The following is a 21,550-nucleotide window of genomic DNA, read 5'->3' as shown; positions in this document are numbered from 1 at the left end:
ATTCTTTTTTGGCCAAGTGTGATTGGACACACAAGGAATTTGTCTTCGGTACATAAAAGGTATAAGTGATAAATGATGATTGTAGTCGTCACAGATGCGTTCATCATGAATCCAGTGTTTTACATCAGTATTTCTCAATCAAAAATCACTTTAAGCTGGATGGTGGCTGGGGAATTCTGGGAGTTGAAGTCCACCAGTCCAATGATGGGATTGAAATTGTTTTACTACTGGTTCTGTGGGCATCGCTTGGTGGGCGTGGCAAGGGAAGGAGACTGTAAAATCTCCAGTCAGGTGGGATTTTTTGATATTTTATTTTATTTATTATTTTATTTATTTTATTTCATTTCATTTCATTATTTATATATTATGTTATTATTTTCTTTCATTTATTTATTATTTTCTTTCATTTTTTATATTTTCTTTTATTATTTTCTTTTATTTTTATTTTGAATGAAAGCCAGAGCTGTCTCTTTAAAAGGCGCGCCCGCCACTGCTAAGGGCGGTGCCTGTTGCCAGGCGGCGCTGATTGGCGGAGCGGGGATTCCCTTCGGTATGACGTCACTGGGCCAGAAGCGTCTTTCCCCTCGGCTGACACGAGGGTTTTCCAAAGCGGCCGGCTGGGCGGGGGAGAGGCGTGTCTCGGCCAATGGGGGGCTCGGGCGTCGTCGGGACGGGGCGGTAGGCTTTGCCCTATATGGCAGAGGAGGGGGCGCGGCCTGGGGCAAGGCTGTTGTCTGGGGCGGCCGTTCCCTTCGGCTCCCAGCTGCTCTCAGCGAGCGATTCCGGGGCTGCCGAAGGGGAGACGCGTGTTTCTCCTCCGGGCCGGGGAACAAGGGAGTTTGTTTCAACCCGGCAGAAGCCGCTGCAATGATTTCCCGCAGGTAAGGACGCCGATCAGCAAGCAATGCCTGGTGGGAGGCAAGTTGCTGGTAAACTGCTCCTGGTGCTGGAGGCTCCTCTAAAAAGAGCGAGACGTTGGGTCCGCTGCGTTTCTGTGCCCAGGTCTGGGTTAGGGGTCAAGGACGGGATATTGATTCGGAAATATTAAGTTTATATATAGATTGTGCCTCTTTTGGTTTAATTGGAATTTACTTGCGGGGTATGGGTGGAGGGGTGAGAACTCCCAAAGTTTGGATTTAAAGTTACTATTTGAGGGTGGGATATTGACTCAGAAATATTATTTGAAGGATATATATGCAGATTGGTTTCACTGGAATTTAGTTGGGGGTGTGGGTGGAGGGGTGAGACATCTTCTCTTATCCCAAAGTCTGGATTCAAAGCTACTATTTAAGACGACGGGCGGTTTAGAAATATAAATAAATAAGTCAAAGGTCGTGTCGCCACACAGAGGTAGACTGCTGCTGAGGTGGAAGTTCCATTTATACAAGAAGACTTTCGTAGACCGACCCCCTTCGGGTCGGGTCGGGGGGTCTTCATTGGGGGCAGGAAAAAGGGATAGCAAATTTATTTGTGGGGGAATGGCAGGGAAAACCCTCTTCTGGGGCTCTTTCGTGAATATTTGAACTTTATAATAATAATATTTTCTTTTTTTAAAAAAAAAAAAGCGACATTTGTCTTCCGTTGAAGCCGGCTGCAGCTTCTTGGATATCTTTCCATCGCATCCTGTACGTGTGTTTCCTTTCCTTTCTGCCCTGGTTATAATGTAAATATCAGCTCGGAGGCAATGTTTCCTGCCTCTCTTTTTTTCCTATTCCTCCTCCTCCTCCTCCTCCTCCTCCTCCTCTTGAAAGCCTTCCCTACCTTTAAAGATTTAAATCCACCGGGATTTCTGAGATCGCTTCAGCCTCTGGGCCAGATGCCTGCCAGGAGGAATAACTGTTCCCTTCCTCTTCTAAGGAGTTAGTTATTAGGGCTCTCTCTGAAAAAGCTTTTATCTAAAAGCTTTCTTTCCCTTTCTATTTTCTTTCCTCTTCTCTTGTTTCCTTCCCTTCTCTCTCTCTCTCCATCCATTCTTCCTTCTTTTTCTCTTCCTTTCCTTTCCTTTTTGTCTTTCCTTTCTTGCTTTCTCTGTTTCGCCTTTCCTTTCTTTCTCTTTCCTTTCCTTTCCGTCTTTCTTTCCTTCCTTTCTCCTTTCCTTGTCTTTCTTTTCCTTCTTTCTTTCTTCCTTTCCCTCTGTTTCTCCTTCCCTTTCTTCCTCTTTTTCCTTTCCTTTCCATCTGTTTTTCTTCTTTCCCTGTTTCTCCTTTCCCTTTCTTTCTCCCTTTCCTTTCCGTCTTTCTTTCCTTTCTTTCTCCTTTCTTTCCTTTTTTTCTTCCCTCTGTTTCTCCTTTCATTTCTTCCTCTTTTTACTTTCCTTTCCCTCTTTCTTTCCTTCCTTTCTCTCTGTCTTTTTCTTTTCCTTTCTTCCTCTTTTTACTTTCCTTTCCCTCTTTCTTTCCTTCCTTTCTCTCTGTCTTTTTCTTTTCCTTTTTTCGTCTTTTTACTTTCCTTTCCCTCTCTCCTTTTTCTTCCTTTCCTTTCTTCTTCTCTCTTCCTCCTTTCCTTTCTCTCTCTTTCCTTTTCCTCCTCTCCTCTCTCCATTCTTTTCCTTCTTCTCTATTTCCTTTCCCTTCCCTTCCCATCCACTAAATATCAGCCCTGCAGCCAGGCTTACATCATCCCTGCCGACCTCTGCCCCTTCTCCTAAAATGAACTTCCTTCCTTCGAAATCCTTTCATCTTGGAATCCTGGCTTTGGTGGGCTTGGCAGTGTGTGGGAAACTGGTTAATATCTTCCCTTTGTACCATGAAAAGTTCTTTGGCAGTTGTCATCGACCCAGCCTGTACCTCCAACTATAAAACCAAGGCGAAACATGCCCGCTTTTTCCAGGCTTGCTTTCGGCAAGGAAAAACTAGCCAACATGGCTTGCAAACTGTGGTTTAGGACAGGAATGGACGCTTCTTCCAGAAGCCACCGCTTAGCCTGACATGGCACTCAAGGACCTTGTCTTGGAACAGCGAGATAAAAATGTAATCAATTTGCACTGTCACTGGGCGGGAATTTCTTATTTTAAAGCTCTATTTTTAATGCTCCGGGTTTGTTTTTAGGCGAGCCGGCTCCCTTAAGGGTGTCTTAATATATATATATTTTAAAGGAACAATTAGAAAAGGAAACACAACAAGTCAGCCTCTCCCTTCAAACCAGGCATTTTCCACCAGCGTCCCAACTTAGAAGCTGCTTTTCCCAAACTTGTGAAGCTTGGGCTTGTTGATCCTGGTTATTTTAAGGGGGATTTCACTGAGTGAGAAACCTAGACAAGGAAGCCAGGTTAGGGGATGTCCCTGTTTATGAGACATGATATCATCGACCTAACCAAGCTTGGTCAATTTGCTTTGGTGAATACTTGGTGAATAATCTAAAATTTCCTAAGAGTAAGAACAACCAACTAGCGGAACAGAAGTTGCCTTCAGAAGTTGTGGGAGCTTCGTCCCTGGAGGCTCTCAAGAAGAGACTGGACTGCCATTTGTCAGAAATGGTGTAGGGTCTCCTGCTTGAGCAGGGGTTGGACTAGATGACCTCCAAGGTCCTTCCAACTGTGTTTATTTTATTCTGTTCTACTCTATCCTACCCTATCCTATTCTACATTCTATTCTATTTTCTTCTCTCTTCTGTTCTCTTCTATTTTATTCTATTCTACTTTCTCTTCTCTTTTCTCTTCTATTATATTCTCTTCTCTATTCTCTTTTATTTCTTTTCTCTTTCTTCTACTGTCTCTTCTCTTTTCTCTTCTCTATTTGCTTCTATTTTCTCTTCCGTTTTCTATTTTATTCTCCTCTTTTCTTTTCTTCTCTTCTATTTTGTTCTATTCTACTTTCTTTTCTCTTCTATTTTCTATTTTAATCTCTCTTTACTTCTCTCTTCTGTTCTATTTTATCCTGTTCTATTTTATTCTATTCTACTTTCTCTTCCACTTTCTCTTCTCTTCTATTTTCTCTTCTAATTTCTATTTTAATCTCTCTTCTCTTTTCTTCTCTCTTCTCTTCTGTTCTATTCTATTCTACTTTCTCTTTTCTCTTCTCTTCTATCCTATCCTATCCTAAATTGGAAGAGGAGGAACAGAAGTTATGTTTAACAATCCCTGGTGCCAAGGGCAGTGCTTGGACGAGAGAAATATTTTGTCAGAAATTGGGGTATCCATCTGTTACTTCTTCGCTTGGTTGAAGCAAAGCCCCCGTGAAAAAGAAACCAGTGCAGATACGAGACGCGTACAGAAGGGCCCCCCAAAAGATGCTTCTAAAATTACAGCCATGGAGGTTTGGAAGACGAAAAGGAGAAAATGTGATGGGTTTTTTTGGCACAGAAAGGATTTTTGGGAAGATGCCAATGCATCATCGCTCTGATGGGTGCACATCACTTCCAGCTCCGAAATGCCTTTTTGTTTTGTTGTCGTAACCGTTGCATCCAGTTTGTTTCCAAAACTGCTAAATTGCATCTTATGTGCAACCCACATTGATAACCCCACCCCACCCCCCAAAAAATCCCCTCCCATTCCTCCTGTCCCTTCATTATTTTTTAAAATTTCTTTTAAAAATAGTCCGGCCTGGTTAGGATCCTAGCAAGTTTGCAACCAGCTTTCTTAAACCAGCTTCCTTCTTTGTTAAAAGTTTGAAACCATCATGGCAAAGAGGGCGTATCAAACTGTTCACGACATTTCAGGAAACAATTCCTTGCTTCAGCAGACCAAACCTCTGACCTCTGGGACAAGCCAGTTGTGTCTACAGGTAGTCCTCAGATTACAACCGTTTGTTTAGTGACTTCTCTAAGTTACGATGGCACTGAAAAAAGCGACTTATGGCCGTTTTTTACGTCCATCGCTATGGTCACTTTGATCCAAATTCAGATACAAAACTCACTTAAAACCTGCCCCGTTTAGCAACAGGAATTTTGGGCTCAATTATTGATCGTAAGTCGAGGACCACCAGTATTTGACGTTTTTCTGCTTTGCTTTTGTGACACTTAAGTTTTTTTTTAAAAAAAAAAAAAGTTTTGACTTGTGCTTTTTGAGTTTATTTTCTTGGTGGCAAATGAGAGAGAAACACCTCATTTGCAAATAATTATTCTGCAGCTTCCCTTAAAAGTCCACTCTTTTTAAGATCTGGAAATGGCCTCGAAGGAAAACAACAAATGTAAAAATAGAAAAAAAAAATAAAACTTTGCTGGCATTTAAAAACCAAAAATAAATAAATAAAATTGACAGCTCAAAGGAAACCCAGTGGAAATATCTCCTCTAAAAAATATCTTTGCAGAAAACCGTCTTCCCTCCCACGCTGGAAAATCTGAATGCAAATTCTTTTGAAAGAAACAACAACAATGGGATGGGGAAGAGGAAAAAAAATAGCCCCCACCCAAAAAGAAAAGCCCTGAGAAATTCTTATGCCCACCTGCTTTAGAGAAATTCGTTGAAGGTTTCCTTAGAAGAATGACGCACCAGTGCATCGAGAAATAAATAGATATTTTTTCTCTCTCCCTGTTTCTTATCATTGAAGAATCTACAGCACAGAAGATTTGGCACTAAACCAGGAACGTCCAACTTCAGCGACTTTTAAAGACTTGTGGACTTCAGGTCTTAAGAGTTGCCAAGGTTGGACACCCCTGTGCTAAACAGAAAAACTATTAATACTTGGAAGTTGCCAGATTGGAAAAAGAGCCTCTCCATCTGGGGACACTCTACCTTTAAACACCAAACAGCTTGCCTTGATGCCCGTCTGGTGGGCTTCTGCAGGTGTCTCCTAGCTCCAGAAGATGCCAACTTCAATCCGTTCTCGCCCACCTAACTTTTCTCCTCCCTCGTTCCTGCAAAAAGCCGGTGTGGCTTAGCCTGAGAAGATTTTCCTCCTTTTTTTTTTCAGTATATATTTTAATTTTATTCATAAATATTTTGAATACAGTGTATTGTCAGGGCATATCGTTTACAAAAAAGCAAAAGAAAATCCAAGCAGAAGTATCAACATACATTCTAATAACAATAATAATAGTATAACAAAACAGTTTGAACTAAATTTCTTCTTGTATTAGCTTATTTAGATTTCTGTTAATTATATCAACATGCTTATAATGACCAACCCTCTGTATTTAATTCATATGTAACAGTTGTCTTTCTTCCTCTAATTTCTACCTCTTCTCTCTTAACCGCGTGTAAAATTTGTTCCATGTTAAGTAATATTTGGTGTGTTCTTTGTCCTTTATTTTTAACGTCTGTACAGTCTAGCATTTACTCAGATAACAGATAATCAGAGTTGGAAGGGACCTTGTAGGTCATCTAGTCCAACCCCCTGCCTAAGCAGGAAACCCTACACCATTTCTGATAAATGGCAGTCCAGTCTCTTCTTGAAAGTCTCAAGTGATGGCGCTCCCACAAATTCTATTCCATGGGTTGACTGTTCTCACTGTCAGAAAGTTTCTCCTTATTTCTAGGTTGAATCTCTCTTTGGTCAGTTTCCATCCATTATTCCTTGTCTGGCCTTTGGGTGCTTTGGAGAATAGCTTGACCCCTTCCTCCTCTCTGGGGCAACCCCTCAAATATTGGAAGACAGGTTCTCGTGTCTCCCCTGGTCCTTCTCTTCCCTAGACTAGCCAGGCCCAGTTCCTGCAACCATCCATCGTATGTTTTAGCCTCCAGTACCCTAATCATCCTGGTTGCTCTTCTCAGCACTTTTCCCAGCATCTCAATATCTTTTTTATAGTGTGGTGACCAAAACTAGATGCAGTCCTCTAGGTGTGGTCCTACTAAGGCTTTATAGAGTGGTATTAGTACCTTAGTTGATTTTGATTCTATTCCTCTTTTAATGCAACTTAGGATTGCATTGGCTTTTTTGGCTGCTGCTGCACACGGCTGGCTCCTATTTAGCTGGTTGTCCACTAAGACTCCAAGATCCCTCTCACAGTTACTGCTATTGAGCCAGGTTTCATCCAGTCTATAGGTGTCCTTTTGGTTTTTCTTGTCTAAGTGTAGGACTTTCCTTTTCTCTACATTGAATTCCATTTTGTTCAATATTATTAAATATTTTCCAATACTGAAGAAGATTTTCCTCCTGTTCCCCTCCTGCTCAGATTGATTAAGCAACGTCAGTTTTTCCCAGCACACAAACACGCACACACACAAGCTGTCTTGTCATGATCGAGCTGCCGGGTCTGTTCGAACCGGACGGGCTTTGTCGTGTTGCTAGAGGTGACTCAGAGCCACAAACTTTCAGTGCCCTCTGAATAGGATCACAGATCCTTTCCTTTCTGCGCAGAGGGGTGTGTGTGTGTGAAAAGTTGACCCAGCCTTGCTTGCAAAACCTTCCCTTCCCCAAAAAACTGAAAATGTTTTGGGACTAAATTTCAGAAAATTAAACAACGGCATGGCAATTAGATTTCCCTGCGAAGCTGGGACTCGTAGGAAACTCACAGAGGTGAGTTTGTGAGTTTTAGGAGCTTATCAGGTTACTAACTAAGTGTGGTGGGTTTTTGTTTTTTTGTTTTTCAACGTCGGTGAATTCCTTAGTGCGTTTCACCCATCGCTGAATTTCCCTACATTGCGAAGCCCTGAGAAAGGAAGAAACTCTTAGCGTCAGAGCAAGGGTGCAAAATCACACACACACGCTGCACAATTCCCCTGGGGATCCTTCTCGCCACTTCTGTGGGGTTCCCTAACCTGGCAGTCCTTCTACACAGGAGCAGAATGTTGTGGTCCATCGGCAACCTGCGGAGACGGCAGCAAAGTCAGACAGTGGGGAGGAACATGGTCCAGTCCGGGAGTCTGGGGAGGATTCGGATGAGGGATCTGTGTCCGACACAGAGATGGGACCAGGGCCATCTGGGAGTTATATGCAGACTCTGGAGCCACCAGAATCCGGCAGCAGCGAGGCAGATGAACAAGGGGAGCCTGTTCCCAGTGTGCGTATGCACAGACCTGCCAGAAGGCAAGAACAGTTAAGACAAAAGGGGTGACTCAGCAGTAAGGCTTGGAGGTGATTGGCCCTCCCATAAGACATAAAGGAGGAGCAAAGGGACGGGAATCTTTGCAGGAAGCAACTTTGTTCGTACTGGTCGGTTTGAAACCTGAAGCTCGGTGTTGAATTTGTATTCTGTTTTGGCCTCGTATAACTAATTGGACATTTAGTCGTTGGCAGCATTTCAAGGAAGATAAAGGTGCATGCTGATCAGACTAATCCTGAAGGACTTTGGCAGACTTCCATGGGACTGTGCGAGACTCATTACAGGCTGTGAGTGACTAAAAGTCACCGCCATTGAAATGATGAAAAAAGGGTTTGGGGACTAAGGTGCGTTTGTTAGTGTCTCCATAAGCCTTGGTCAGAAACACAGAAGTCTAGCAATGGCTTGCAAAACTTGGGCCAAGCCAGGACCCCAGAATTTAAATCTGCAGCATGGAGAAGCAGCCTCCCGTTCAGGGGTGCCAGTCAATTTGCGGAGCCCTTTTCTAGGGACAGTCGCTTAAAAAACGAGCCAGCCGCGTGCTGCAGCTGCCCCAAAAAGCCAATGCAATCCTAGGCTGCATTAACAAGAGGGATAGAATCCAGATCACGAGAAATAATATTACCTCTTTATAATGCCTTGGTAAAAACTGCATGCAATTTTGGTCATCACAATATCAAAACAAGGTTGAGGACTCTGGAAAGAGCGCAGAGAAGAGCAACCAAAATGATTAGCGGGCTATGAAGACGTACTAGAGGAATTGGGTATGTCTAGTGTAACGAAGGACCAGGGGAGACAGGAGAGCAGCCTTCCAGTATTTGAGGGGCTGCCACAGAGAGGAGGAAGGGGGTCAAGCTATTCTCCAAAGCACCAGAAGGCCAGACAAGAAGCAATGGATGGAAACTGAAGAAAGAGAGAAGAAAAACTAGAACTACAGAGAAATTTCCTGACAGTAAAAACAATCCAATAGAACCAGAAATTGGGGGAGGCTTTAAAAAAAAAAGACTCGATAACCATTTGTCTAAAATGGCACCCTGCATGAGAGGTGGGCTGGACTAGATGCCTCCAAGGTCCCTTCCAAGGCTTGTTATTCTGTTAGTTTCCCAAAGAAATAGTTCTGAACGGAATCAGCTTGCCTGGTCGGCTTCCTGAAAGGAAGTCCAAAAAGCCTGCTGCTGACCTCCAGCCCCCAAAATCAGGAAATGGCTTTGCTTCTAGAATCCCCTCTGTTTTAAGCACACACGAAAAGGGACCCCTACGCTGTGAGGGTGATTGAACCATAACCAAATTTGGGGGGGGGGATGGGGGACAGAGGATTAGATCCCTGCTGATTTCACTTTTATAAAACGGAATTTCCCAAAACTTCCCCCCCTCCCCCAAAAAAAAGAATTGGGAGGAAAATGTCTGACAATATCATTCCAGCTTGGTTTTTCTGTACAAGATGGAAGGCTACAACATGCATGACGGGAGCATCTTTGGCTGTATGGTGTGATATGACTAGCAAGGCATAACATTTTAAAAACAAAAACAAGGCCGTGAATGTGACAGCGTGATTATTGGGTTACAATTAAAGCATGATTATTGTTCTGAGCTGGGCTTCCCGAGGTCACGAAGCCGACTCCTCATCCCAATTAAAAAACCCTTTTATTTAAGGTTAAAGTGAATTCCTCTCCAGCAAAGTCCCAGCAAACAGTCTCTCACAACTACAGATCTTTATAAGGCTGGGAGAGTTGCCAGGCCGATATCTTCCAAACACTACGCTGTAGCAGCAATTACTTGGCAAGAAGTCAGGAACAGATCTTCACACTAATTAAACGAACTAATTGTCTCCTGCAAACACCCCTCCCCTTTTCTCTCCTCTTTTATTCCCTATGGGAGGGACCATTCACCGTCCACCTGAGCCTTTACTCCCAAGTCGACCCTTGTTCCTTAACTATTCCCTTCTCCTGGCAGCTCTACGCATGCGCACACTGGGAACAGGCTCCAGCTGCTCTTCTTCCCCACTGATCTCCAACTCTGAAGGCAGCTGGTAACTGTCGGATGGCCCTAGCTCCATCTCTGCCTCCGATGCAGAGCCCTCGTCAGATCCTTCCCCAGACTCCAGGACTGGCCCATGTTCCTCCGCAACCTCCTCACTGGCCGAGTCGGCCACCACCTCCGCTGGCAGGCCACAACAATTATTGTGTTATGATTAAAGCATTCAACGGCAATGTCTTGGCTCTCAAGGAGCTCACAATGGCAAAGGAACAGGAGAAATACACAGGACTTGACTTACAACCACAATTGAATCCAAAATATCTGGCGCTGAGCAAGACAGTTGTTAAGTGAGTTTTCTCCCACTTTACAAACTTGCTAAACTTCCAAATTACTGCTCGGTTCTCAGGTTGGGATAGGTGACCTCAGGCTTCTGGCTGTCCAGGACTTAAATTGCCGTAACGCCTTATGTTGCAAAGGATTATGGAAACTGTAGTCCGGAATATTTGCAGTGGAGGACATTGGCCTAGCTGGTTACTCCCCTGGGGAATATATTCAGCCTTCAAAGCAGCTGGCCAGAGGTTGCTTTTCAGATCTTCTGCACCCAGTGATGTATTTTTGATGTCACAAATCTCCTTTTCAGTTTCATCTTGCATGGAAATATCATAGGTCTTAGAGGAGGTTTCAGCCAGCGTATCTTAGATGCGACAGGCAGAAGGAGTTTGAGCACAACTCGACTTGCAAATCTGGATGTTTTTTTGCCGCCTCTGTTTAGAATAACATCCTGAATAAGATTCAACGCCCCCCCCGTTTTTTTCTCTCCATTTTGTTTGATTTTTTTACCAAAAAAAAAAAAATGAGGTAAGGAGGTGGGCTTATTTCGAACCAGGGGATTTTTTGGGGGAAGTTTTTTTAAGAGAGAGAACCAGTGGGATATAATATCATCTAAGATGCAGCTGTTTTTTAATTCAGGCCTGCAAATCCTTAGCAGAGAATAAGAAATTCAAGCAGGCCACCGAGGTTTCTGGATACCATCTCCCAGAAGAGATTTTTGGACCTAAAGAAAAATGCCAAAATATTTGCTCAGCATGGGCTTCATGTATCTTTCTCCAAATTTCAGCAAAGTTTTGGTGGTGGTTTTTTTTAAGAAGGGCAGTTTAACTTGTTAATATTCGTAAAACAAGAGTTTCATTTTTGGCAAGATTGCTGATGATGCGTGTTGGGTTTAGCCTCTTGCAAATCTGGAATAATTTTTGTATAAATCTCTTTAATTTCTTCAGTCCTCAGTAGAGTATATCGTTTCTTCTTCCCTAAACCTGGATTCTGCACACCTTCCTTCCTTCCCCAACTTTTTCCTTCCCTTCCTTTCCCTTCTCCCTTCCCTTCTCCCTTCCCTTTCCTTCTCTTTCTTTCCCTTCCCTCTCTTTTCCTTACTTCTTTCTTTTACTTTTTTCTTCTCTTCTCTCCCTTTCCTTTGCCTTCCCTTCCCTTTCTTTCCATTCCCTCTTTTCCTTCCTTCCTTCCTTCCTTCCTTCCTTCCTTCCTTCCTTCCTTCCTTCCTTCCTTCCTTCCTTCCTTTCTTTCTTTTACTTTTTCTTCTCTTCTCTCCCTTTCCTTTGCCTTCCCTTCCCTTTCTTTCCCTTCCCTCTCTTTTCCTTCCTTCCTTCCTTCCTTCCTTTCTTTTCTTTTTTTTCTTCTCTTCTTTTTCTCTTCTTCTCTCCCTTTCCTTTCCTTTCCTTTCCCTTCCTTCTTCCTTGCCTTCCCTTTCATTCCCTTCCTCTCTTTTTCTTCCTTCTTCTTTTTCCTTCTCTTCTCCCTTCTCTTCCCCTTCTTTCTCTCCCCTCTCTTTTCCTTCCTTCCCCTCTTCCTCCCTCTCCATCCACCCATTACCTCTGACCAATAACTCAGATGTTGGATGTCTTCAAATTCCAAAATACCATTCTGCCAAATGAAAGCCTACAGCACACAGCACATCCTATTCTAACGGCCTACGTTAGCATTCATTTTCCCAGAATTCCCCAGCTCTCCTGGTTGTCGCTGAGGATTCTGGGAGCGTGTACGTCCTCTCTCCATTCCCCCCTCTCTTCATCGGGCGAAGAAAATCCATCCAGTTTATTCTTTCCTCCCGGGAATGCCAAATACACTATTAAACATAACGGGCCAAATTATGCAGAGCTTGTAATGGTTCGACTATCCTTTTCCTTTGTCTACTTCCGTCGGCAATTCTAAATTTAGCTGCTCTCCGGGCAGAAGGTCCGTGAAAGATTTGCAGGTCATGATGTTTGCCAGGGTTGGGCTGTAAGCATCCTTGGACAATGGAGATGCTTTTCTTTCTGACTGAGCCCAGAAAGCCGTTTTTTTTTTCTTTTAATAAATAAAAAATAAAAATTAAGGAATGCGTCCTGTTTGAAAGGGGGAAATGGCTGGCATGGATGCAGATAAATGCCTGATATCAACTTTGAGAGCCCCCCCAAATTGGATGGAATAAGGCTGAAGGCATTAAAAGAGCAGACTATATCCTCTGCTAACAATCAGGTAATAGATAACAGATAATCAGAGTTGGAAGGGACCTTGTAGGTCATCTAGTCCAACCCCTCTCCCCGCCCAAGTGGGAGACCAAGTTTACAGTGGCTCTGAAAAAAAAAGGTGACTTAAACCTGGTCCTCGCACTTACAACCAGTCCCACAGTAAAAAAAAAAACAGTTGTTTTTTTATTCCATTATTATTTATCATTATTTATTTATTCCATTCTTCATTTAATCTATTCTTCATTTATTCTATTCTGTTCTATTAATTCCTATCCTATCCTATCATGTATTTTTAAGTCACATTTAGGAGTCTATCTCTGATCTCTCCACCTCCAAAATTCTCTCTTGACTGTTTTTCTTCCTCTTTTTTCCAACCTCGACGTTCTTTGAATCCAACCGGTATTATTTTCCCCTTTGCAGAGAGAAGAAAATCCTCTCCTGAATTCCGAGCTGTATTTCTGCTTGGGTGACACTGAGACATCACAATTCGTTGCATGGTTTTTTTTGTTTTTTTGCAGAGGCCTCCATGAGGTCTAGCAACCTGATGAAGCGCATTCATGTTACCCTTTCTCTTTTGAGACACGGGGGTGGGAGGCATCGGTTCTCACGCTCCATGAGTAAAAAGCCAGAAGAGGCTTTCCTCTGCGGTTTTGGGGCCCTAGGAAAACCCATCGTGTTTTTCTTTGCTGGGTGACTCTGCCCAGATAAGAGTCTGCGGTTTGGATAAACATGTGGTTATGTGCTAAAAATATTTGTGGTTGGATTGCAAACAGGGCTGCACCAGCAATCTTTGGGCAGCACCTGTACCTTGGCTTCTGAAGTCACCAAACAGCACGTCCTCCCTATATTGGAGGGTTTTCTCTCTTTGCCCCAGATAATATCCCCTGCAAGATTTTCACCACTACAGTGGAGTGGTTTCTAATGTTTTCCCTTTACATCATTCCTTTGCGTCTCCAGAAAATTATTGACATGCCTCCTAGACAAGTAAATATACATACATACATACATAAAATCTCTTTTCTTGTCCACTCCCTCCCTCCCTCTCTCGACCCTTCTCTCTCTTCTTCCTTTCCGTCCCTTGCCTTCCCCTCCCTTCCTTCCTTCCTTCCTTCCTTCCTTCCTTCCTTCCTTCCTTCCTTCCTTCCTTCCTTCCTTCTTGCTGTTCATCCTGTTCAGGTTGACTGGCAGAGCATTTGAGATCTCTCAGCTAGAATTAGATGCCATGCAGACTTCAACTCCCAGAATTCCCTGGCCTGCTGGCCAGGGAATTATGGGAGTTGAAGTCCACCTGTCTCAAAGTTGAGGTTGAGAAACCTGACTATAAAGGCCTTATAAATGGTTATCCATCCCCCTTCCCTTTTTTAAAAAATGTAATTACTATCTTAGTTGAGTTCTTGGCTAATTGTTAAGATACATTTTTTTTTGCGTACGTGCCTTCAGGTCATGTTCTTTTATTCCACTAATGGGCTTAAAATGCTGCCCGTAGCTATTTCTATTCTCTCTTGGTTCCCTCTCCGGCCGTATTGTCGGGCTACTTGATGGAGATAAATTTTAGTCAAATATCTCTTGGGAAGCCCTGGTTAATTATTAAATATATTGGATAGATGTCTGCTTCGTCCGTGCCAGCAAATATCATGGGCAGGGATTAAAAATGTAGCCAGCCCACCAAATTGCAAAAAACAGCGCTGCTCGATTGCATTTGATTTGAAACCTGCCTGCAATTTTGAGTCCCGGGGAAAGAATCCCAGAGACTGCTTGGTCTCAGGGTCTGGCAGCCAGGAAGGCCAACGGCATAGGTGGCTCAGCTTCACTCAGCCAAAATCGGAGATACCCCATAAAATGTTATAGTGAATCGTTCATGTAAGGAGCGCGAAATCAGGACTTGTTGGAAGGAAAACAGCCTATAAATGAAAATCAATGATGATGAGGATTTCAAATAGTTGTTGGGGATCATTTAGAACTCTAGCCCGACACGGGGTCAGACTAGACCATCTTTAAGATCCAAAATGGGTTGGACTAAATGACCTTCAGGATCTGAAATGGGGTTGTGACTAGATCAGTGGTGGGATTCACATTTTTTTTACTACTAGTTCTATGGGTGAGGCTTGGTGGGCATGGTCGGGGAAGGATACTGTAAAATCTCCAGTCGGAGGTGGTATTTGCCAGTTCTCCGAACTACTCAAAATTTCCGCTACCGGTTGTCCAGAACTGGTCAGAACCTGCTGAATATACCACCTTTTGACTAGATGACCTCTGAGATCCAGAACGGAGTTGGACTAGATGACTGCTAAAATCCAGGGAAAATCAGGGGACCCAGGCAGTTCAAATGACTATAAAGATTTACTGCAAGCTTAAGCTCTCTACAAGAATCCAAACTACTAACAGTCAAAGCAATTTGGAGGCAGATAAGGAATTCACGGTGGGCTGGACTTAGATTTCTTATGGACACGAAGGAATTCATAACCGATGGTGCGTTTCACCCCTCCCTCTCTTGGGCTCAGCCTGGTCCTCTCCTACAACGGGGTTGGACTAGAAGATGACTGCCGAAATCCCAAACAGGGTTGGACTAAATTACCTTTTAAGCTCACCCTCCACCTCCTGCATCCCGTGAAGGAGCCCAGCTGCCCATCTTATTAATAGTGAGGTGTTCTTGTGTTTCTTTTGATCTCCCCACCTCCCACTCCCCCCCCCAATCCCTCCAGGTGGTTCCATCCAAATATCAGCGGGATTGAAGCAGAGAAGCTGCTCCTAACCAGGGGGATCCATGGGAGTTTTTTGGCCCGCCCGAGTAAAAGCAACCCTGGAGATTTCACCTTATCGGTCAGGTAAGTGTTGAAAACTTAGGAGGGGGAAAAAAAACAAAAAACAGATCGATCCAGCCCTCTAAACTTGGATATTGCTTCATTCACAAGTTACAGTGTGGTTTAACCAGGGTGTTCTGACTAAACCTTATGGAGACACTAATAAATACATGTTAGTCCCCAAAACCTTTTTTTTTCTTTTTTTTCAATGGCTGTGAATTTTAGTCATTCACAGCCCGTAATGAGTCTCGCACAGTCCCATGGAAATCTGCCCAAGTCCTTCAGGATAAGTCTGATCAGCACTCACCTTTATCTTCCTTGAAATGCTGCCAACGACTAAATTTCCAGTTAGTGATATGAGGCCAAAACAGAGCACAAATTCAACACCAAGCTTCAGGTTTCACACCGACCAGTATGAACAAAGTTGCTTCCTGCAAAGATTCCCGTCCCTTTGCTCCTCCTTTATGTCTTATGGGAGGGCCAATCACCTCCAAGCCTTACTCCCAAGTCGCCTCTTTTGGCTTAGCTGTTCTTGTCTTCTGGCAGTTCTGTGCATACGCACACTGGGAACAGGCTCCCCTTGTTCATCTGCCTCGCTGCTGTCAGATTTTGGAGGCTCCGGAGTCAGCACACAACTCCCAGATGGCCTGGTCCCACATCTCTGTATCCTGGACTGGCCCATATTCCTCCCCACTGTCCTGCTGCCGTCTCCACAGGCTGCCAGCGGACCACAACACAGGACATTGTGGGAATGCACCTAACCATGGTTGATCACGCACATTCCCTTGCTCCCCGGATGAGTTCTTTGCTGACCAGACGTTAAATGAAACGGTTGAGCTTAGCAGGAGGAAGGCTCTCTGCTTGTGCTCAGAAGCCCTGTTGCTTCTGAGGCCCCCAGGGTTATTTGCAAACAAACCGGGGCGTAGAATGACCTCTTTGTCATGGCCAAATCCTCCAAATTAGCATTTTTGGGAAGAAAAGAACAAAAGCGTCCATTTAGAATTGTAACCCATGGACCGAGAATCAGTATCGTGGTTCCGCCCTTCCTTAAAAGGCCTTTTTATTTTTATTTTGTTTTGATTCTCATCCCACCTTTATTATTTTGATAATAACTCCGGGTGGCGAACGTCCATAATGCTCCCAAAAATATTCACGTGGGAGCTTCGTTTGAGAAACAAAACTTATTTCTATGGAAAAATATATCTTGGCTGTCGCCGGGAAACTCTGCAAACGAGGTTTTCCTCCGCTCTTGTCAGGATAGCTATTTTTTTTCCTAGCCCTCTTAATAGCTAACGCTCTTATTAATAATATTTGCTAGAATTCAAGATTGCATTTTGCATCCTCGGTTTAAAGTTTAACACACAGATTTGAGGAATGCAAAGAAGAAGGAAAACGAAACCAAATGACAATGCTTTCACAATCCAGACACTTATCTTTAACCAGGGGATGTCCCTTAGGCTTGGACCAAATATTGTTATATATTTTTTTTTTTACTAATTCTGAGCTTCATAGAGCGGATAATTCTAAAAAGGGATAAAAGCCGATGCAAAAACTTGAGGTCTTCAAATATTGGAGAATTATTTCTGTCTTTCCGTCAGTTTTGTTCGTGGTTAGCAACTAGGTTTGCTTAAAACAGACCGCCGTAAAACAAGAGGGCTGCATTTTTTAAAATGCCCAGCTGCAAATAGAAGTTTCTCAAGATAAATGGTGAAGGATCTCCTCCTGCTTGGGGGGGGTGGGGGTTGGGGGTTGGACTGGATGACCTACAAGGTCCCTTCCAGCTCTGTTAACCTATAATCTGTTGTTGTCACGGTTATTGCTCATTTTGTTTCTTTTTATTTTATTGCAAGTTTTTAAAAACAAACAACGAAGACATCACAAGGAAGCAAACGATAAGCCAAAGGAAATGCAGTTAATAAACAATGGAGGGGGGAAAAGGGGGAAATTACAGAAAATCTTGGCATCTATATGTCTAAATTTTGAAAAAGTCCAGTTCAAGGCGTCCAGTTGTCCACTTCTTATTTTCCTCCTGTTTTTTTTTTTTCCTCCTTCCCTTTCTTATCTTAAAAGAGCGCTTTGACTTGCAAAGACACGCAGGGCAGAGAAACGTTTCTTGAAAAGACGTTTTGTGATTTCAGCTTCTTCTTTTTTCCCCCTCCATCCTAAATGAGATTCTCTGCCACTTTTTATTTTATTTTTGGCTCGCTGAATGGAAAGAGTTTGAGCCTCTCTCGGCTTAACACTCCCTCGCTGTTCTGACCCAAACCTTGTTCCAAGGAAACTAACACCAAGCAGAGGTAACAGCAAAACCTTTTAATGATTCTTTACGAATTCTGTTCCTCCCCGGTTAAAAGGCTGTTTCAAACCGTCTCTGATAAGAACGAGCCTTGCCAAGGTGGTGCAAGGCTGCCAAGAACACGAGATAAAGTTACTAAGAAATATTTCAAACGCAAAAAGTCTCCAAACACAAACTAAGAGAGTCCAAACGTCCACCAGGCTTGAGTGCAAAAACGTCTTTGCTTCCTGCAAAGAACTCCGGGTTCTCAGCTGGCTTTTATCCCTTAAGGGAGGGGCCATTACCTTGCAGCCTTACTCCCGAGTCGCCCGTGCTGCTGCAGCTGCTCTTTCCTTCGAGCAGCCCTGCGCGCACGCGCACTGGGCCCAGGCTCCTCGGGGGCCTCTTCCTCACTGCTGCCAGCCTCCACAAGCTCCAAAGGCAGCACTCCATTCCCTGATGGTCCTGGCCCCATCCCTGCCTCACACGCAGGCCCCTCACCTGAGTCCTCGCTCTCCAAGACCTCAGGCCAAACCACAACAGTAATGGGGAATCCCATTTCTCGACCACAACAGTAATGAGGAATCCCATTTCTCGTTCCATGAAGCCTAGAATATTTTCCAGGTTTATATTCTGAAAACTTAATGCTGCAGGCGTTCTGCTTATGTTTAATTGAGGGCCCTTTTAATATTTAATTCCCTTCCCCCCGCTTTTTTTTAAGGGTATCTCCTGGATGGATGGGGAGAGAGAGGGTTAAGAATGTTCTCTCCAGCACAAGGAAGGTTAATTCTATTTGGCCCAGTTAAATGCTGCTCCTTTTCACCAAGAGCCCATTCTCAAGACTCCGTTAATTGCATTTTAAAGGCACTTTGGAGACAGTCTAACCTACTGAGCTCAACCAGACTCCAGATGTTTGATGGATGAGTTTGGTCAGAGAAAAACCAGCTCTCCCATTTCTTAATCAAGCTCTTGTTTTTCTGCCTCTTTAAAGAAAGACAGATAAAGCCAAGGAACCCAAAAGAATTACACAAATTAGGAGAGAGAGAGAGAGAGAGAGAGAGAAGAAAGAAAGAAAGAAAGAAAGAAAGAAAGAAAGAAAGAAAGAAAGAAAGAAAGAAAGAAAGAAAGAAAGAAAGAAAGATCTAACCCAGATTTGGGGTTAGAAAAATATTTAACCCAGGTGTAAAAAGAAATGGATGCTGTGTTTATTTTTCTTTCTTTTTTTTAAAATAGATTTTTATTATATTTTCCACAAATACAAATCTCATATACGGTTTTTGACAATGGTTCGGCGTCGACCAATATACATTTTATATATCTTAATATATACATTTTCTTTCTATAAATCCACAGTATCTATTGTATCTATCTATAGTGACATTTATCTTATATACCTTATAGTCTATATATCTAGCCTATTATTTTCTTAAGGTCTCTTGTAATAATTACATTTTCTATTTTCTTATTATTTTATATCTGTCTTCTGACCATTCATACCATTTATGGCATACGTTGTAATAATCGGAGTTCTCTCTCTCCTTCATTTCAAATGTGAGCATATCCATTTCCGCACATTCAAAGATTTTATTTATGACTACATCTTCTGGGGGGATGCTGCGTTTATTTTTCAGTTGTATAGAATTTCTGGCAAATCAATTGAAGGTTGTTGGGGTTGTTGTTGTTTTTTGCCTCATCTTGAAATCTGACTGATTTGTGCAATTTAGAAAACATTTCACCCGCCGTTCAATTTCCTTTCTCTCTGCTTTGCAATATTCCAGCTTCCTTTTCAACATTTTTTTAAAAAATAAAATAATTCAAACTCGGTGCAATTGTTGGACAAACCCAACAGCCTCCTTAAAACACCTTGCAAAGCCATCCGCCACAATAAAACAGGAATATTAAAAAAAACCCCGATCATTGCACAATTTATTCTGGAGCGAGTAATAAGGCATATAAACCTGCCTTCCAGAATTCAGTTGCGCTAATTCACGGCTATATCATTCCATCTTTTTACCCATGATTTCTTCATGCTGGTGGTTTTAATGGGCTTTAGTGGACTGAGCTGGTGTTTTTGTCATTAAAATGCTTGCGTTGGTTGAGTTTCTATACGATGGGATATATAAATGTAGATTTGGACCAGGGTTAGGCACACTTCAAAATGTGGTTTGAAAGAGGGAGATGCTCGTTGGGCTAAAGTTTTATGAAAAGAAGAAAACTTATTTTTTTTTCTTTTTGGAGGTTAGGCTGAGAGAACAGGAAGTGGATTCCCAACAACAATATCTTTTTGTGCCTTTAGGGTGACTCATCCTTGCTCTTTCTTGCCACAGCTCTGCCGGTGGCCCGCCCGTTTGCAATATTTCTTCCAAAATTAGGAAAGATGTGAGCAGAGTCTCCTGGCTTCCTTTAAAAAGGCTGTGGAGGCTTTTTTGTGAGTTCTGCCTCACAAAGTGTTCTGACCGAGGCTTCCCGAGATCACGAAGCCGACTCCTCGTCCCGATAAAACCCCTTTTGTTTAGGTTAAAGGGAATTCCTCTCCAGCAAAGTCCCAGAAAACAGTCTTTCCAGAGATTGCACAACTACAGACCTTTATCAGGCTGGGAGAGTTGCCAGGCTGATATCTTCCAAACGCCACGCTGTAGCAGCAATTACTTGGCAAGAAGTCAGGAATAGATCTTCACCCCAATAAATTGAACTAATTGTCTCCTGCAAAACCACACTCCCCTTTCACTCCTCTTTATTCCCTCTGGGAGGGACCATTCACCTGAGCCTTTACTCCCAAGTTGACTCTTGTTCCTTAACTGTTTCCTTCTCCTGGCAGCTCTGTGCATGCACACCCTGGGAACAGGCTCCAGCTGTTCTTCTGCCCCACTGATCTCTGATTCGGAAGACAGCTGATAACTGTCGGACGGCCCCGGCCCCATCTCTGCCTCCGACACAGAGCCCTCGTCCGAGCCTTCCTCAGCCTCCAAGACTGGCCCCTGTTCCTCTCCAACTTCCTCACTGTCCGAGTCTGCCACCAGCTCTGCAATTTAAAATTTAGGAAAAGTCAAAAGAGTTCAAAGTGACTTCAGGTCTTTCCCTTTGCAACGAGAATTGAATTGCAAACGGAGGACGGGGTATTCTAGACAATCCTCGACTTACAACCATGATTGAGCCTCACATTTTCTATTGCTCAAGGAGGCAGTTGTTAAGCAAGCTTTGCCCCGTGTGACGGCTTTTCTTGCCACCGTTCTTAAGTAAATCCATGCAATTAAGTTAGTCACCCGGTTGTTAAGTGAATCTGGCTTCCCCATTGATTTGGTTTTCCAGAAGGTTGCAAAAGAGGATCCAGGATGCTGCAGTCATCATAAATACGAGGCGGTTTGCCAAGCCTCTGAATTTTTGACATGGGGAACCGCAATGGTTGTAAGTGTGAAACCACATAAGTCTTTTTTTCTTTTCTTCAGTTGCCTTGTCACTTCAAATGGTGACTGTATGAACTGCTGTAACTTGAGTATTTCTTCATTTTCTGCCTTTATACTTTTAACAAATGTATATGCAGTATATTATCGGTTTTCATCCCCGCTGGGGTCAGAATCCATCATTGTTTTTTCATTTTGGGACATCTTTTGAAAGCTGCCTGGGGGGGAATCGGAGTTATATCGGCAACGTCCAACCACCATCCTTGTCCTCCCTGATTCTTGTGGCTGCAGGAGGAACGATGAGGTGACCCACATCAAAATCCAAAACACGGGCGATTATTACGACCTCTACGGAGGGGAGAAATTTGCCACCTTGGCGGAGCTGGTCCAGTACTACACCGAGCAGGAAGGGCTCCTCCGCGAGAAGAACAGCAATACCATTGAGTTACGATTCCCACTCAATTGCCAGGATCCCACCTCAGAAAGGTAAGTTGGAGGCGGGTGGGTGGGTGAATCCAGCCAACCTACCTTCTAGAGGCCAGAGTAGGAAATGCACCATTCTGGGACTGTTCTCATTGATTTTTGACATGTAAACCCTATACAAAACAGTACCACAGGTGAGATAATGTGCAAATTTTGTTCCTCAGTGGCAAA

General features: G+C 43.3%; 1 protein-coding gene across 1 annotated transcript in view; it reads left to right on the top strand.

Moving 5' to 3' along the window:
- The first annotated feature begins 566 nt into the window (after window positions 1–566).
- Window positions 567–21,550, top strand: part of LOC113446178 (tyrosine-protein phosphatase non-receptor type 11-like) — a 34,491-nt gene continuing 13,507 nt past the window's right edge. The window contains exons 1-3 of the mRNA XM_026715708.2: window positions 567–881; window positions 15,122–15,244; window positions 21,188–21,382. Of these exons, the coding sequence (XP_026571493.1) occupies window positions 868–881; window positions 15,122–15,244; window positions 21,188–21,382 (332 nt within the window). The 5' untranslated portion in view covers window positions 567–867. The remainder of the gene's footprint in view (window positions 882–15,121; window positions 15,245–21,187; window positions 21,383–21,550) is intronic.

The sequence above is a fragment of the Pseudonaja textilis genome, chromosome 18 (genome assembly GCF_049901715.1).
Source record: "Pseudonaja textilis isolate UNSWEBS1 chromosome 18, rPseTex1.2, whole genome shotgun sequence".
In the NCBI taxonomy this organism is placed as follows: Eukaryota; Metazoa; Chordata; class Lepidosauria; order Squamata; family Elapidae; genus Pseudonaja; species Pseudonaja textilis.
Note: the sequence above shows the minus strand (reverse complement) of the source record. Positions and strands in the feature narration are given on the sequence as shown.